Source organism: Mustelus asterias, chromosome 1 (genome assembly GCF_964213995.1).
Source record: "Mustelus asterias chromosome 1, sMusAst1.hap1.1, whole genome shotgun sequence".
Lineage (NCBI taxonomy): Eukaryota > Metazoa > Chordata > Chondrichthyes > Carcharhiniformes > Triakidae > Mustelus > Mustelus asterias.
This window is the reverse complement of record NC_135801.1, coordinates 141,506,981-141,524,944: the sequence shown is the minus strand read 5'-3', so window position 1 is coordinate 141,524,944 and position 17,964 is coordinate 141,506,981. Positions and strand designations below refer to the sequence as shown.

The window sequence follows — 17,964 nt, the reverse complement described above, 5'->3', positions numbered from 1 at the left end:
TTCCTACAATGCCAAAAGCAGAGTTTACATTCTTGATGAAGGGTAAACACACAAAGTTCACATCGAAACATAGAAGATAGGAGCAGGAGGAGGTCATTTGGCCCTATGAGCCTGCTCCGCTATTCATCACGATCATGGCTGATTGTCCAACTCAATCACCTAATTTTGCTTTCTCCCCATAAGCTTTGGTCTCATTCATCCCAAGAGCTATATCCAGCCACCTCTTGAATACATTCAATGTTTTGGCATCAACTACTTCCTGTGGTAATGAATGCCACAGGCTCACCACTCTTTGGGTGAATGAATGTGTCCTCATTTCCGTTCTAAATGGTCTACCCCGAATCCTCAGACTGTGACCCCTGGTTCTGGACTCCCCACCATTGGAACATACTCCCTGCATCTACCCTGTCTAACCTGCCATTTTCCTTTATGGACGGTGTCTAGCCTTGTGTGCATTTCCAATATTTTCTGTTTTTATCTGAAAACCCCAGTTGCTTCCCTCAGGCTTCCATTGTTGTTCTAATGGCAAATTTTAAAACCTATACTTAACGTTACCTATACACTGACTGGAATTTTCCAGCTCCCCAGTCTGTGAGCTTCACCACAACTGGCCCAAGAGCCATTGAAATCTCCCTTCACATCGGTGGGACCAGACGATTCTGTCAGCATGAAAGGTTGGAAAAATCTGGCCCCCGATTCTTGATTCACCTCCTTATTAGCCTTTCTTTTCACCATTGATGGTATGCTCCTCCGTAGGCCTTGGCTGGAGTGAGCGTCGGTCCCATATTAACCCTGGATGTGCCAGACCTTTCTGTTACACAACAGCAACAGCATCAGGTATTTATGTGGCACCTTTAACATTATTAAATGTAAGGCAATTCACAGGAGCATTATAAATATATATATATTTTATTTGATTTGATTTATTATTGTCACATGTATTGGTATACAGTGAAAAGTATTCTTCCTTGCGCGCTATACAGACAAATAATGATAAAATGCATTTTCTGCTTATTAAATAAAAGCTTTGTCCATATGGAATGCTGTTCTGCAAAGTATAGATAATCACTAAGTGGTTCTTAATTAGTGTAGATTTTATATTTTTCTAAGCAGCAATGATAATTACCTTTGTTGGCCTTTAAAATAACATCCTAGATTTTATATTGCAAACTATCTCCCTTTAGAGCTATTTTCCTTATTAGATAGTGTGCACCATTCTTAGACTCCGGGGTATTTTGTTCCAAGCTTCTTGCCATTTAATGGATGTACCGTCATTTGGGATCTCTGATGGTGCCACACAGTGTGGTCTTCACACAAACAGGACAACACACAGATTCTGCCACTACAGGCTTCTAGCGGGTTAGAAATGGGAAGGTTAATCCTCCCTCTAGTGGTGGAATACAGATTCTGCTGTGTTATAACAAGCACAGATATTGCACAGGCACTGCAAATCCAATGGATCGGAATCTCTGTGAAGTTGCTAGTCCCTGTTGTCTTAACCTCGCCGGATATGATTTGATTTGATATATTATTGTCACATGTATTGGGATACAGTGAAAATTATTGCTTCTTGCGCGCTATACAGACAAAACAGACCATTCACTGGGTACATAGGGGAGAAGGAAAGGAGAGGGTGCACAATATAGTATTACAGTTACAGATAGGGTGTCGCCAAATCTGTAAGAGAGTTAAAGGGAATATTATTGGAAAGTTTAAACGAGTGAGAGTACAGTTTTAAGAGCATAGAACAAGAGTAAAAGATAGAGTTAAAGGGTGTGCTGGGGACAGCTCAGAAGAAGTCACCACACTCCGGTGCCACTGATTACGGGCATCTACAGGGTTTCTGCAGCACCTCCACCAGAGATCCAGAGCAGGTGCAGCAGCAAGAAGGTTCGATGTCAATGTTTGGATCCAAAGACCCCTTACCAGATGGCAGTAGTTCAGGAAGACAGCTCACCACAAGGGCATCTAGGAATGTCAGTGATGCTATCATCGCAAAAAAACATAGTTTGAGACCAGGCAGATGGACTAAAAATGGCATTTCCTGGTCCTAAGCTGTTTAACAGCTTAGTTCTCCTGTTCTTGGTTAATGACTTTGGCCAAACCCGGCATGAGTTATGGAACCTCATGGTGGTCTCAAGATTTAAATGCAGAGGAGGTTTGTCATTGGAAAATGAAAGGACAATCTGACAAAGAGACAGAGAGGATGTAACACCTATTTCTTTGCCTCCACCTCTATCAATTTATATTTATACCCTGTCTTCTTCCATTCTGAAATTGAGAAAACCAATTGAAGGGTCAAGGCCCCAAGTGCAGTCCAAACAAATAGGAGAGAAATCAAAGTAAATCAAGAAATTGTGATCGACAAGTGTGCTTCGGGAATTAGTGCTCCAAAGAAGAACTTCAATGGAATGGGAAAGGATATTGGCAATTTACACGGTGAGGTCAACACAGCATAATTCGTAACATGAACCACATCTCAACCATTACTTAATTACATCAAGCTTCAATTATAAAAGCTTGTAGATTCCAGTCAGAAGGGAAGACTGAAAAAGTTTAAGAATAAGTGGGAATTGACAGAGTTAGAATAGATAAGTGACTTTTCAATAGACTGAGGGCATGAAAAGAAGAGTGTTCAAAATTTAAGTAGAACAAATGGGGAACATCCAGGAGAGTGTTGTCCATAGTAATATTGTTAAAATTGAGTGAGATGAGGGAACTTGTGATAGCGAGAGAGAGATTAGAGAAAGATCCTTATAAGATAGCAATCTGTTTCTTGTATCCTGCCCAGGAATCTGTCAGACAAGTGTCCTGTACCACTTGCCACACATTTTGTCTTAGTTTCAGGGGTATCCAAAGGTAGTCTTCCAGTTAGATAGATAATGGCCACAAAACAGCAGGCTGGATGAAAGGCCTTGCTTCAGTGCCTCCCCTTCCTAAGGCAGTACACCATTCACTTGCGAATCCCAGGACAGGCAGATTTTAAATCTGTCCATCCGTGAGTGGGTAATTTGTTGCAGGAAGCTGCACAGCCAGCTGCTCCTGGCAACCCTTGAAAATTTCTGAAGTAACAATGGGGACTGGATCTTTCCCAGATATCATGTTGCTTTACAAGGTACAGAATCCTACTCTGACAAACAAATGAAACATCAGTCTTTAGATTCTGTATTTACTGAGAAGCAGGCCGTCGCCACAGTTACAAGATCGCACAGACCCAAAAATCTCCATGCTGAAAGATCTTCACTGTCGGTGAAAGTTCAGCAATCTCTGTGACTTTTTTTTTGCAAAGTATTTGCTGGGAGCAAAGTTCAGCAGCTTTTTATCACAGAATAAAACCTTTTAAAGGACAAGTTCTTGAGCTCCAGTTGTAAGGGAAAGAAGAAATAAAGACTTGCATTTATATAGAGCTTTTCACAACCATCGGACAAATGTCTCAAAGAGCTGTACAGCCAATGAAGAAATTTCGAAGTACAGTCACTGTTGTCACGTAGGAAACTCGGCAACCAATAAGAGCACAGCAAACTCCCACAAAACAGCAAGGTGATGATAACCAGATAAACTATTTTGTGATGTTGATTGAGGAACAAATATTGGCCGGGGCACCCAGGATAAATCTACTGCTCTTCTAGTAGCATGGGATCTTTTATATCTATGCATTCAGGTAGGTGGGACTTCGGTTTAGTATCTCTTTCGAAAGACAGCACTTCTGACAGTGCAGAACTCCCTCATTACTGCAATGGATTATCAGCATTAGATAACCAAGCACGTTATAAGTGTTAGTATATTTCGGTAGCAGCATCCTTGCCTTCAAACTAATTATGCGATCAAACTCCACTGCAGGCACTTGTTAATGTAGGTTAAATGCTTAAATTGCAGCACTAAGGGAGTGTTGTACTATGGGATGCACCTTCTTTTGGATGAAGTATTGAACTAAAGCCTCACTGAAACATACAAACAACCATTGCACTTTCTTTTAAAAGAACATGAAAGTTCCCCTGGTGCTCTGACCAAATTGTATCCATCAAATAACTTAACCCAAACCGTTTCATTCTTCATTTATCTCATTTTTCTTTGTTGAGCGTTGTTACGTGCAATTGACTGACTTGTTCCCTTAAAAAAGAAAGTTACTCTTTTTTAAAAAATCATTCTTGAATGTAGGCATTGCTCGCATTTATTGACCATCTCTCACTGCCTTGTTCTTGAACTGCAAGCAGTTTGATACAACTGAATGGCTTGTTAGGCTTCTTCAGGGGAAAAATTAGGAAGCAAACACATCGATGTGGAACTGAGGTCACATATTGACTGTAAAGTTCTTCTTTTCTATGACGTAAATGTACCAATCATGCACAGGGATGTGGGTTCTTTATTTGAAGATAGGATCATAAACAGATAATATTCACTGGGAGGCTGGTCAGGCACATATCTGACCTTGACCTTTGCTGATTGCAGACTGCCTGTTGAGTCATAGGACCAACACATCTTATCCTGTCAAGGTGATAATGATTGACAGCAGTTTAAGATATACTCCTTTCAAGGAATATGCACATCATCTCACAACATAGACCAGTCAGGGTGAGCACTATGCTTCAAAATAAACCTGTTGGACTTTAACCTGGTGTTGTTAAACTTCTTACTCAAAATAATTCATCAGCCGCAAAGCACTTTTGGTACATGGAAATCACAATATAGGTGCACGTTTCTTCTTTTATCTGTCCATTCGACTACTGCCTGCACCAAATCTTATTCACAACAAGGACACTGGAAACTCCTGAACAACATCCTGTTTGAACCTAAGCCCTTTTCCAAATGAAAACCTGAGACCCTCAGTCCACAATGTGACCAAATTGCACAGAATTCTATAAATGCACGGATCGCATTATGTAAAGAGTCACAATTCAGCTGAATTTAATTAATAAAAAGAAATTAAAATACAAGCCACTTCCCTAAATCAGGTGCTTTCAAAAAATAACTTAGCTAATGTTGAATGAACGTATTATATTGTCGGTAAAGTGTCAGGAACTATATTGTTGTGCGCGCGTATACCCAAGTATACAGGATTCCACATCACTCACTACTGCGCTACAGTCAGTGCACTGAGGAAAAAAAAATCAGTCTGCAGTCTGAAGAAAGCTCCAACATTTGAGTCTAAAAATATTGAACTTCTGGAAACCACAAGATAAAATAAAATGTAGCAGCAGTAACTATCCTTTCTTTCCAAATGATCACTTTGTCTTTAAAATGGGAAAGTAGAAGTAAGAATGAAAATTGCAGGCTGATGTCTAATGACGATAGTGTCTTACCTGGTTCTGGAATGATTAGCTGTCCAGTGGTCTGCACATTCCCAGCATCGTTCTCTGCCACACACTGGTAAAACCCCTCATCTGACTTCACCAGACCCAAAACTCGTAGGTTGCTGCCACTCTATGTACAGAGCAAATGGATATAATGTGAAATCATTTAACAGTAACAGCAAAATCTTTACACTCAAGAATCACACCAAATATAGATTCAATTCACGTTTCATTGAAAAATCAATATTTACTTAAATAGGTCACGGATAGATAGATAAATGGATAAGAAAACTGTGGATATGCAGGGAAATGGACCCATGGGGATAGATGTTGATATGCATTGTGTCCATTTTTGAGCTAAAGAGGCACAAATCATATTAGTTTGGAAATGAAATGGCCTGTGCAGATGATAGCCTACTACTGAATTCATATTGGGCTCAGCGTCCCAGGCAGCTGTCCAAAACAGGCACCTTGAATATGCTAATTAGGCCTTAATGCTTGTCTGTGGACCCCAATGTAAAATTTGTTGTAGGGCCTTTTACTTTACCAAAACTTCTTGTGGAGCTAGAATTGGCAGAAATGCTCCCCTCTGATTTCTACAATCCTGATGTTTCTTCCCCAACCCCTCTTGCTGCAACTCAAACCTTCCCTCTTGGTCGGTACCTGAGAGCTGCTGCTGATGACGCAGGGATCTGGGAAATGATATTTCTCATGCAGTGAGCTGGCCTTTCAAGGAATGATGGGTCTCGATAGCCCATCCCAAAACATAGATGAAGTCCAAAAATCAATTCCAAACAACCCTCAAAGCCTTGTGGTTTGGGAAAAGGACCCAGACCAATGTTTTTTTTTCATAAAATATAAAATTCAGAAAGACAAGGATAAACTTGATGGATAGACTTGTGCCAAAGATAAAATATAATACATAACAGGAAATCAGACAGTTTTAAAAGCCAATAGAAATTTAGCTTAATACAAGGACATAAAGATTATTTGACATGCAACGTATCGTAGCCACCCTGTTCTTACCCAGTCTATGCAAAGACATTTTTTCGATATGATTCAATGGATAAGGATTAAGAGTTAGAACTTTGCCTGGCATTTGCTTCACCAATCCATGAACTCTGAGATCAATTTAAGTGCAGCAGCTGAATTTGACTCAATCACCAATGACTGGAGATCAAACTGCTCTGCTCTGCATGGTTTCCCATCCCAACTGCCCATCTGAACCATCGGGACAGTGAGTTAGTATAAACTAACTGTAATATCTGCTCCTTCCTCTTGCTATGTCTCCATGAGTTATCTTATGTCATTATAGCAATGTGGCTGTTATTGTTCTGGACTAACAACTCCAGTGTTGGGAATTTAAATCTCACCATGGAAATTTATAAGGTTAAATTTATCAAAGCTGGTTGATGTTTTGGCTATCTCCAAAAAGAAATAACAATGAAATATTATGGTTTTGTGGTAAAACACAATTGACTAGTGCCCTTCAAGAAGGGACCTTTCCTCTTTCTTCTGATCTGTCTGCCAGCTCCACATTGCACAGCCATCTATTAAAGTTCTCTGAAATACAATAACCACTCAAGTGCACAAACAATGTCTACAAAACAATTAGAGACAGGCAAAAAGTGTAGCCTTGGATTCAGAGAAAGGTTACAACGCAGAAGGCCATTCGACCCATCATGCCCATGCCTGTTCCCTGCACAGCAACTCTTGTCTCAATTTTCAGCCTTCTACCTGTAACCCTGCAAATCTTGTCTCTTCAGATAATTACCCAATTCCCTTTTGAAAACCACGATTGAATCTACCTCCATCATTAGCTCAGGCAGTACATTCTAGATCATAATCATTTTGTTTTATTCTTTCACTGGATGTGGCCATCGCTGACTAGGCCAGTATTTATTGCCCTCGAAAAGGTGATGGTGAGCTCACCTTCTTGAACCAACAGTCCATGCTGTGCACAAAAGGTTTTTTTTCCTCATAACTTATGAGACCTATTTAGTGCCATCCACTTTCTGAGAATAAAAATGCCCTTGTCTTTTGAATACCTGCAATTTAATTGTTTTAAACTCATCAGTATTTTTATTCTCTCATGGCATATGAGCATCACTGGCAAGGCCAGCATTTGTTGCCCATTTCTAATTGCCCTTGACAACTCAGTGATTTGCTAGGCCATTTCAGAAGTCAGTTCATAGTCAACTATGTTGCCATGGGCTAGGAGTCACACGTGGGCCACACTGGGTAAGGGCAGCAGATTCCCTTCCCTTAAGCACATAAGTGAACCAGATGTGCTTTTACAACAATCAATTCATGGCCACTATTACTGAGACTCTCTCTGTCAACCTTTCCGCACCTGACGGTGCATAGGTCAGACTTTTGTCTGCTTCTGTGGCTAATTATTCCTGGAACAGGCCACTGGTCTGTCACCAGAGGCTTACAGCTTTGGGGCACTAGACCTCATCAAGCATAGCCACACTCTCACTCACACAGACAAAGTGAGGGGTAATTTAGCTTAGCCAAGCTGACGAACCTGCATGTCTTTGGACTGTGGGAAGAAACCGGATCAACTGGTGAAATCCATGCAGTCACAAGGAGAGCGTGCAAACTCCACACAGATATCCAGAATCGAATCCGTGTCCCTGGCACTGTAAGGCAGCAGTGCTAACCACTGTGCCACCATGTTGCCCCATTACTAAGACTAGCCTTATTAATTAATTGAATTTAAATTCCACCAGCTGCCATGGTGGGATTTGAACCCTTGTACTCAGAGCATTAGATTAGGGGTTGCGGCTTTAGATTAGTAGTCTTGAGGCATTAGCACTATTCCATAATGGGACACAAAAACTTTACATAAGATAAAAATGCTACATAGCAGAGCCTTCTGGGAGAAATCAAGCCATCACTATTAATCTTATTTTATAGCCAATCATGAACTACCCTCAGCCTTTTGCTGGTACTTTTGGATTTTTTTTTGAATTAAAGAAATATGTCAATTTGATGAAGATTAATTCAAAGCACACAGATGAAAATGCAAAACAAGGAATCACAGTTAAGAAAAGTGAAATAGGATGCGATCTAATGTCCTTTACAGCTGAGTAAACAGTTTATCAAATGGGACTCAAACTTGGATCATGTCCAAGCTATTAACATCACTGTTGCTTTCTCCAGCTCATTGTTAAGAATGAAATTTTGGCTTGATGCCAGTGTTTCTATTGTCTCACTGTGAAATAAATCCGCACATTTCTGAGCCCAATCTATTCTCCGTGCTTCTGCCCTGGCACCCAGGATTGCTGGCTGCTATCTCGAGCTATACTGTCGGATGATGGTCCCAGTAAGCTGCCACATTAAAGATCCCTAATACCATAAACAGAATGTCAAAACCATCTCCCATACTTAGCTGAATGCCCTGTCAATAAGGTAGCATTTTAAACACATTAGGCGCCCTCCACTACCTCAAACAAGTAGTCAATCTTCATGCATAAGTGTACATTCACCAAATGAACCACAGTGACTTAAAGAAGATGGCTCACTTCAATATGGCTAGCACTGCTGCTCCACAGCTCCAGGGACCTGGGTTCGATTCCTGACTTGGGTCACTGTCTGTGTGGAGTTTGCACATTCTCCTCGTGTCTGTGTGGGTTTCCTCCGGGTGCTCCGGTTTCCTCCCACAGTCCAAAGATGTGCGGGTTAGGTTGATTGGCCATGCTAAAATTGCCCGTTAGTGTCCTGAGATGCGTAGGTTAGAGGGATTAGTGGGTAAAATATGTAGGGATATGGGGGTAGGGTCTGGGTGGGAATTGTGGTCGGTGCAGACCCGATGGGCCGAATGGCCTCTTTCTGTGCTGTAGGGTTTCTATGATTCTATGAATATACTATTAAGGATCATGAAGAATGGACAATTAATGCTGGTCTTGCCATTGGTACCCATATCCAGAGAATGAATGAAGAAAAATATACTGAATGTTCGTGGAACTATTTGCCCAAGAAATCAACCTTGAGCATGTCCTCACTATACTTCTGTTTCATGTATAAAGACTTTTGAAATGGGTGAGGTTTTACAGTGAGAGGTTTATTGAACTGATCTAAGATGGCAACCTTCAGTGAGCTTGCCTCATGACAGAGTTACATGCCTATGGTAAGCCAAATTGGATATGTCGTACTGTTGCATTTCAAAATCTAAACAGCTCCCTTTTCTTATGAAACAAAAGATACGAACAACCCCCTTTTTCGAGGGAACAAAAGACACATTTGCATCACAATCCTGGTTGACTGTGAGTTACCCAAGTTACCCACTATGCACATGCAACAGTAACAACTGCTTATTTTACTCGTTAGTTTTTGCATGTGCATTGCATGCACACAACTGAATTCTCCCATCAGTGATTAAGTCTCAATGGCAGGTGCAGGAACAGGGATCGCTTTCCACTATGCAGGCTGGCTGGAAACCATGGCAAATCTTCTGGCCTCATTAATTATGCACCTTGGGATTTAATACCACTTTTGGTGGTGGGGTGGGCATGATCGCATGGGATCCACCATCATATCTGGATGCAATTTGGAAAGGGTGCCCAACATCACTGGCCCACTGAATAAAAAAGATGGACTTCCAGGAACACTCTGAAGCTGCAATGTGGAATTCCTTGATGACAATGAATGTGGAAGATCCATTTGTAAATGCACCCCCACCCCTGTATCTAATTGGAAGAGTGTGGCCAGAGCCTCTGCAATTTTTACCCTCCATTCCCTCAGCAAGCTAGAATGGCAACTGATGTGGGCTTCTTTTATTATCATGCACAGAATGAGGGTATCGCTGACCAGGCCAGAATTCATTGCCCATCCCCAATTTTCCTTGAGCATATGGTGAGTTGCTCCCTTCTTGAACCATTTAATCTGTTGTAGGAGCGACAATAGTGCTGTTGGAAGGGTGATCCAGGATTTTGCCCCAGTGACAATGAAGGAACGGTCATCTAGTTCCAAGTCAGGATGGTGAGTGGCTTGAAAGGAACTTGCAGGTGGCAGTGTTCCCATGCATCTGCTACCCTTATCCTTCTAGCTGGTAAAGGTCACTGGTTTGGGAGACTATTGAAGGAGCCTTGGTTAGTTGCTGCAGTGCACCTTGTAGATGATACACACTGCTGTTACTGTGTATCAGAGGTGGAAAGAGTGAATGATGAAGGTTGTGTATGGGATGTCTATCAAGCAGGCTGCTTTGCCCTGGTTGGTGTTGAGCTTCTTGAATGCTGTTGGAGCTGCACTTATCCAGGCAAGTGGAGAGCATTCCATCACACTCCTGATTTATATCTTGCAGATGGTGGACAAGCTTTGAAGAGTCAGGAGGTGAGTTACATCCGCAGAATTCCCAGCCTTTGACCAACTGTTGTAACCACAATATTTATATAGAGTCATAGAGGTTTACAGCATGGAAACAGGCCCTTCGGCCCAGCATGTCCACCCCTTTTTTAACCCCTGAGCTAGTCCCAATTGCCCACGTTTGGCCCATATCCCTCTATACCCATCTTACCCGTGAAACTGTCTAAACGTTTTTAAAAGACAAAATTGTACCTGCCTCTACTACTACCTCAGGCAGCCTGTTCCAGACACTCACCACCCTCTGTGTGAAACAATTGCCCCTCTGGACCCTTATCTATCTCTCCCCTCTCACCTTAAACCTATGCCCTCTCGTTTTAGACTCCCCTACCTTTGGGGAGAAATATTGACTATCTAGCTGATCTATGCCCCTCATTATTTTATAGACCTCTATAAGATCACCACTAAGCCTCCTACGCTCCAGAGAAAAAAGTTCCTGTCTATTCAGCTTCTCCTTATCACTTGAAACCATCAAGTCCCGGTAGCATCCCAGTTAATCTTTTCTGCACTCTTTCTAGTTTAATAATATCCTTTCTATAATAGGGTGACCAGAACTGTACACAGTATTCCAAGTGTGGCCTTACAAATGTACAACTTCAACAAGATGTCCCAATTCCTGTATTCAATGTTCTGACCAATGAAACCAAGCATGCCAAATGCCTTCTTCACCATTCTGTTCACCTGTGACTCCACTTTCAAGGAGCTATGAACCTGTACCCCTAGATCGCTTTGTTCAAGACCCCAACGCCCTATCATTAACTGGCCTGTTCAATTTCTTATTAATGGTAACCCCCAGGATGTTAATATCCCCCAGGCTGGGTGACCTATCCAGTGCTAGCCTTCCCAATACCTTCGTTTTATCTATCTTCATCTCATCCAGTATCTCAAGTACCTCCTCATTTATTGCAGCTTTGGCAATCTTTTCTATCTTGGTAAACACTGATGCAAAGTACTCAATTAATCTTTAAGTTGTACCTTCTGCCTCCAGCATGAGATCTCCATTTTGATCCCAATTAGCCTCTAACAATCCTTTTATTGTCCATATGCCCATATAAGACCTTTGGATTCCCTTTTGCTGTTAGCCACAATGCTTAACACATAACTGAGCAGTTATGTTCAGAATCAATAATCAAAGCCAACATTGTTCCAGTTAATTTAGTTTGAACTAAGTCCAACGGAATACGTCAAATTGAAGGTTCATTAGTGTTGGTTTCTCCAGTAACTCAGAACAATGTCAATGCATTGTACTACTTACCACGATCTGAAAATAATCACTGGGAATGACCACTTCTCCATTCTTTATCCATTTCACAGTAGGGACTGGCTTCCCACTGACTGCACATTCAAACTCAATGTCCATACTCTCATAAGCATAGAGGTTGGAAGGATGCTTTAGGAAGCTTGGAGGAACTATAAAAATGAGATAGAGGGACAGTTAATTTAAAACTGCAACAAGAAAATTGGAGTTTAAACAAACAGAGAAAATAATGCAATATGAATGGCCTGCAGAAATGTCTGGAGCAGTTTTCCTTGCTCCTTTAACAACACTGAGGTTAAAAAGTAGCAAGAACAGAAAATGCTGGAAAATCTCAGCATCTGTGTAGAGAGAACAGAACTAAGTTTTCGAGTTTAAGGTAAAGGTAACTCTGAATGGCACTTTCATTAACAAATGGACCTTTGAGCCTTAATTGAAGTGCAATATTACACCATAACATATTTCTAATTATGGTCGCTGTTGGTCAGCAGTGATCGACTAGTTTCCTGTCATCATTATAAGTTTGGATTATAAAACTTGAGTTTGTTTTCCTGAGTAAGGGATGTGGAGATTTGTTAGAAATGTACAAGATTATGTCAGGTTTGAATAAGGCAACCAAAGAAACAAGTTTATTTATTATTACTTTCACAAGTAGGCTTACATTAACACTGCAGTGAAGTTACTGTGAAAATCCCCTAGTTGCCACAGTCCGGCACCTGTTCAGGTACACTGAGGGAGAATTTGGCATGGCCAATGCAACTAACCAGCATGTCGTCCAGCTGTGGGAGGAAGCTGGAGCACTCGGAGGAAACCCACGCAAACATGGGGAGAACGTGCAGACTCTGCACAGACCGTGACCAAAGCCAGGAATCGAACCCAGGTCCCTGGCACTGTGAGGCAGCAGTGCTAATCACTGTGCCACCATGCCACCCCTGCTCTCATTAGCTGATGGTACAAGTACTAGGGGACACCAGTTTAAGGTTTTGGGCAAGTAATGCAGGCATCAGGTGAGGGAGATGGTTTTTGTGCAATAAATGGGAATGACCTCGAACTTACTGCCCGCCAGGATGGTGGAAGCGGAAACAATCAATGATTTCAAAAGGGAGTTGGATGAGCACTTGCAGGAAATAAACCTGCTGTGCTCCAGGGATTGAGTGAGAGAATGTGGCTGACTGAATTACTCCTCAGAAAGCCAGGCGAGAGTTGATGAGCCAAATGGCCATGTTTTTTTGCCATAAATGATGCTGTGAATACAGAGACACTGAGGATAGGGATCACAACAGTTGAAGTTCAATTCTGAATACCAAAGCCATTTTTCACAAGCTTTAATGCATATGTAAGAGCAGCGTATGGACGAATAATACAAACTGCCTAAAAGATTCAGCAATGAACTTTGTCGGAATTTCTTAGGTCTTTTCAATTTATTTCTTCATGTCTCATTTCCCTACGGATCACCATTTTTCCTTAGTTCTTTCTCATGTCAGTAAAGGTTCCTGGAGAACTCATTCAGCAAGATAAGCATGAAGGAAATCCACGGGAACAGAGAAGACAAGACACATCTTCACCTGACCTGGAGATAATGTTCAAAACTACTCACTGAGACACACTTCAGAATTGAATTAGAATTGTCCTTGTTTAAGGATTTCTATAGACTGCTGATAGCAACAACCAATTGCCAAAATCTTTTCAGCACAGCCCAATTAATAATGAATCCTCCAATTCAATCTAAAGAAAGCCAACTCAATACACTTTTAAAAAAAGACCAATATTTTACACAAAATTGATTAGATTTCTATAATGCTGCACAGTCTCTGGGTAACAATTGACAGTGGATTAATGCTTAAAACGTTGAGCTATAACAAATGGATAATTGGATAATATTTTATGCTAATATCAGGGATTGCGTGCTGCCCTTAGACAGGTAAATGTTTGTCTAGAATTGTCTGTACTATAACTAGATAGATTTATTTAAAGGAGCTACCACCTTCATGAAAAAGTCTTTGGCAAACTATTTGTTTGCTGAGGGAATTGAAAGACAAATAGTATATCATGTCAAGGTTGCACAGAGAAAGGGTGCATCAATATAACTTACTTTATGCTGTGAGTGAGCAAAAGCTGCAGAACATGTTTTGGTAATTATCTCTTGTCACCATTGTGGCTAGCCAGGTTTGCTATCACTAACTGCAAAAGGTTTCTTTGTGAATGAGGTATTCACTAAATGTATCAAGGTCATCTACAAGATTGACCTTACAGATTTGCCTGCCTTTTTTATTTGGGATTTCCTATGCCCGAGTGAATTCCATCAGCTTTACCAGTGTGCCTCTTTGTCTGAGTGGATGGATCCTAATATTCTGTTCCAACCCTAGCTGCTGTCGGTAGTTGTTCCATGTGGTATTCTGTTGCTAAATAATGTAATTCAGATGGCACGGAAAGTTCATGCGCAACCTATAAAGGAGACAATGTTGTGAAACCGAGAGGCAAGAAAATAATAAAATTGGGCAACAATCACTTTTAAGAAGGTGCCTAGCTAAACAACTCCAATCAATTCCATTTTGTTCCCTCTAGGTTTTACCATAATTCAGAGTGAGCAATTTCTCTGCTAAAGTCCTGTTGATCCCAGTTATTCATTTTTTCCAGCTCAGTGAATTTAATGCATGTTTCACCTGCCATAAATGACTAAAATGCACTGAGGATTATTGAACTGGGTTCGATGTCAGAGGATGAGCTAAATGGGCTGAATGGCTTCACTCATTGCCTTCGTGGAATTACTATGGTCAAAATAAGCACTTTGGTTTATTTCATTATGTCACGTTATGTCTGAGGTTAAAAACCTGATTCACTCACATAAAAATGGTTCCATTTGCTTTGAAACACAAGCCCCAACCAATGTTGCTAGACATCTTTTAAAGGCAAATCATTTAAACATTTTATGGGATTTATCACATGTAAGATTGACTGGGACTTCATTTGAAGTTTAAGAGAAATATATTCAAATTTGCCTTGTCCAAGTCAAATTTTGAAACCCATTTCTCTGCCTGTTTTGTTCAAGCTAAGTAATCTATGTGAAGCCATGAGGGAGAGATTCTGGGACTGGTTAACAACAAGCAAGGTTTATCTTCGGGCAAGCACAGGAGATGCAATACCAGTCCAAGGACCCAAATGCTCCTATCAGATGAAGCAGCAGTTTATTTGTACTTCTTTCAATTTAAATGTATTTATTGGCTGCTTACAATGTGGCCTCCTGTACACTGGGGACACCAAACACAGGTCGGGTTACTGTTTTGGTGAACGTCTCTGTTCTCATTTTAATTCTTCACCTTGCTTCTACTCTGACTTTTCTGTCTTCAATGTCTTGTGGTGTTCCAATGAAGCTCAGTCAAGCTCGAGGGACAACATCTCATCTTTCAACTGGGCACCTTACAATCTCAACATTGAGTTCAACAATTTTTGGACATAGCTTCTGCCTCATTTTTCAATCCTGTTTTTTGTTTTATTTTCTTTCTCTTGCTTTTCTATTAAGTCCTTTGCTTTGCTTCAGACGGTAGCTATTCAGGATTCTACCTATCACACTGAAATAAAAGCAAAATATTGTGGATGCTGGAAATCTGAAATCAAAACAGAAAATGCTGGAAAAACTCAACAGGTCTGGCAGCAGTCTTGAAGAGTCATATGGACTCAAAATGTCAACACTCTCAGCACAGATGCTGCTGAAATTTTCCAATATTTTTTGTTTTTATTCCTGCCATTCGCACCTCCTCCAGTCGCACCTCTTTTTTTCCCTTTATCCCATTACTACTTCCTTTGGCCTTGCACCATGAAAACTTTAGTCATCGAGTTTCTCCTGTCTTGTAACCTATTACAAACCTTTGTATTTTTTACCACCCTCCTCCTTTTCACTAGTTGAAAATGTGTTATATTCTTAACTTTATTTACCCTGTTCTGATGAAAAGTCACTGATCTGAAATGTTGGCTGGAATCTAGTGGTTCAATTAAACACAGGTTCAAATCCTATAATGGCCGCTTAATCTCAGAAGAGGTCAAACACCTCTTGCATCAAAGAGACTTCAGTTTCAGATTGTCCCCGAACCCCAAACCAATGATGTGATGACACCCAGGAAGGGCGCGAGCCCGTTAACATATATTCCAATAAATTTAAATCTAATTATAAGGCCTATACTATTTCCACCCTCCCTGCATCGTCCCACTCAACTGGCGTGAAAAACGAAAACCAGTCATGATGACCACACCATGGGTGCACAGGTAACGATAACCCTGAGGTGGTGGGGGCCCTCTGGAGAAACCCACGGGGGAGGGGGGGGGTCCCTGTTAGGTGTGGTGGAGAGAGGGTGCTGTCAGTGAGGATAATGCTCCGATACTTGCACAGGGGCGAGGGGAAGTGCCCCAATATTTCCGTGGGAGAGTGCCTCCGATACTTGTGTGGTGGGGGGGTCCTTTGTGTCTGTGGGGGCGGAGTTTATTTTTAGCATAGATCCAGGTGCCCTTTAAAGATGATGCCCTGATCTCTGTGGATCCAACCTTGCCATCTCTATCAGGCCCCGCCCCACCAGATTGATGGTGCCCCCAGATTTTCTGTGAACTGATTGCCAAAACACCTGGAGTGAAAATCCAAATGTGCATCACACCGGCTTTCAGTCCAAACCTGATCAATCTACCAGATTTTGGGAAAATTCCACCCGTCAATGTTATTCCTCTCTACAGATGATGAGACTCCTGAGGATTTGCAGCATTTTCTGTTTTTATTTCAGATTTCCAGCATTAACAATACTTTGTGTGTTGCTGTTGAGGAATTCAATTTATAGTTTAGAACAGATGCAATTGTTAGTTATTTTCTATTACCCAAAGAGAGAAAATAAAACGTATAAATCTGTGGTGGAAATTGTTCATCCCATCCAATCACTGTTTAATAAATTTGTTTATCAACCTATGCTTTAAGCTGTCATTCACTGAATTGTTTGCTTTAAGTTGTCAGCCATGGCTCAGTGGTAGCATTCTTTTCTTTGAATCCAATGGTTGTGGGTTCAAGACCTAATCCAAAGACTTGGGTACATCACCCAGGCTGACACTTCAGTGTGGTACTGAGGGACTGCAGCATTGTTGGAGATACTTTCTCTCTGATGAGATGGTAAACTGAAGTTCTGTCTCTGTCTGCCCTTTCCGGTGGATGTAAAAGAAGAGATGGGTATAGTGGCCAATATTTATCCCTCTTGAAAATAGATTATCTAACATTCATCTCATTGCTGTTTTGGGAACCATGTTGCGTGCAAATTGATAGCTCTTCCAAAGTATTATATTTTCTGCAAAGCATGTAGGGAAGTCATAAATAGTGAATGCAAGTTATTTCTTTCTTTTATCTCTACTGACTTTCCAAAGTTAAGGAAGATCACAGGAGGGTACTTGATATAACTAGTAAGTCAAATTGTACCAATAAGGACTTTTATGTATGATTCCTGGGCCATGCTCAGATTAAAGTTCTTTCTGTTCAGTCACAAAAGTATTCCCCATTCTCAAGCTCCAAAGGCCACTCATCAATCATTACACTTCCCATATCAGCCACCCTTATGACTTATCTGCAATGGGATACGGTAAGTAATTAGGTTAGAGATTGTGTGGGACCAAAAGACAATGGCAAGGATTCTCTGGTCCCACCAGCAGCAGGAATCGGGGTGGGTGTGACAGTAACATTTGGAGAGGAACCAAAAGTTTGTTGACTTCGGCGGGACCGGAAAATCCTGCCCCGTGGCTTCATTCTTCCCAATAATAGATGGAGATTTCCCACGTAAAATATTGGATACTGGACAATCTGTTTAACTAATCAGTTCAGTAGAAGATGGAGCTGAATTGTCTGCATTAATGTGGAACCTGACTTTATGCTTTTAAATGATGTCGCAGAGGGGGAGCGTGTAGGTACGTTGTAGGAAGTGGCCACAAGTTCTTGGAGGGTTTTATCTAGTAGTGTACAAGGAGTTCATTCTGACATTGGGCATTAGTGTAAAACATGCGATATTGGCTCGGCCGCCTGTTAAATACTGT

The 17,964-nt window shown here is 41.2% G+C and overlaps 1 protein-coding gene across 1 annotated transcript in view; it reads right to left on the bottom strand.

Moving 5' to 3' along the window:
• dcc (DCC netrin 1 receptor) overlaps positions 1–17,964 on the bottom strand; it is an 868,461-nt gene that overhangs the window by 457,541 nt on the left and 392,956 nt on the right. The window contains exons 6-7 of the mRNA XM_078241787.1: positions 11,914–12,068; positions 5,301–5,421 (exon numbers count right to left, since the gene is read on the bottom strand). Coding sequence (XP_078097913.1) covers positions 5,301–5,421; positions 11,914–12,068 — 276 coding nt within the window. The remainder of the gene's footprint in view (positions 1–5,300; positions 5,422–11,913; positions 12,069–17,964) is intronic.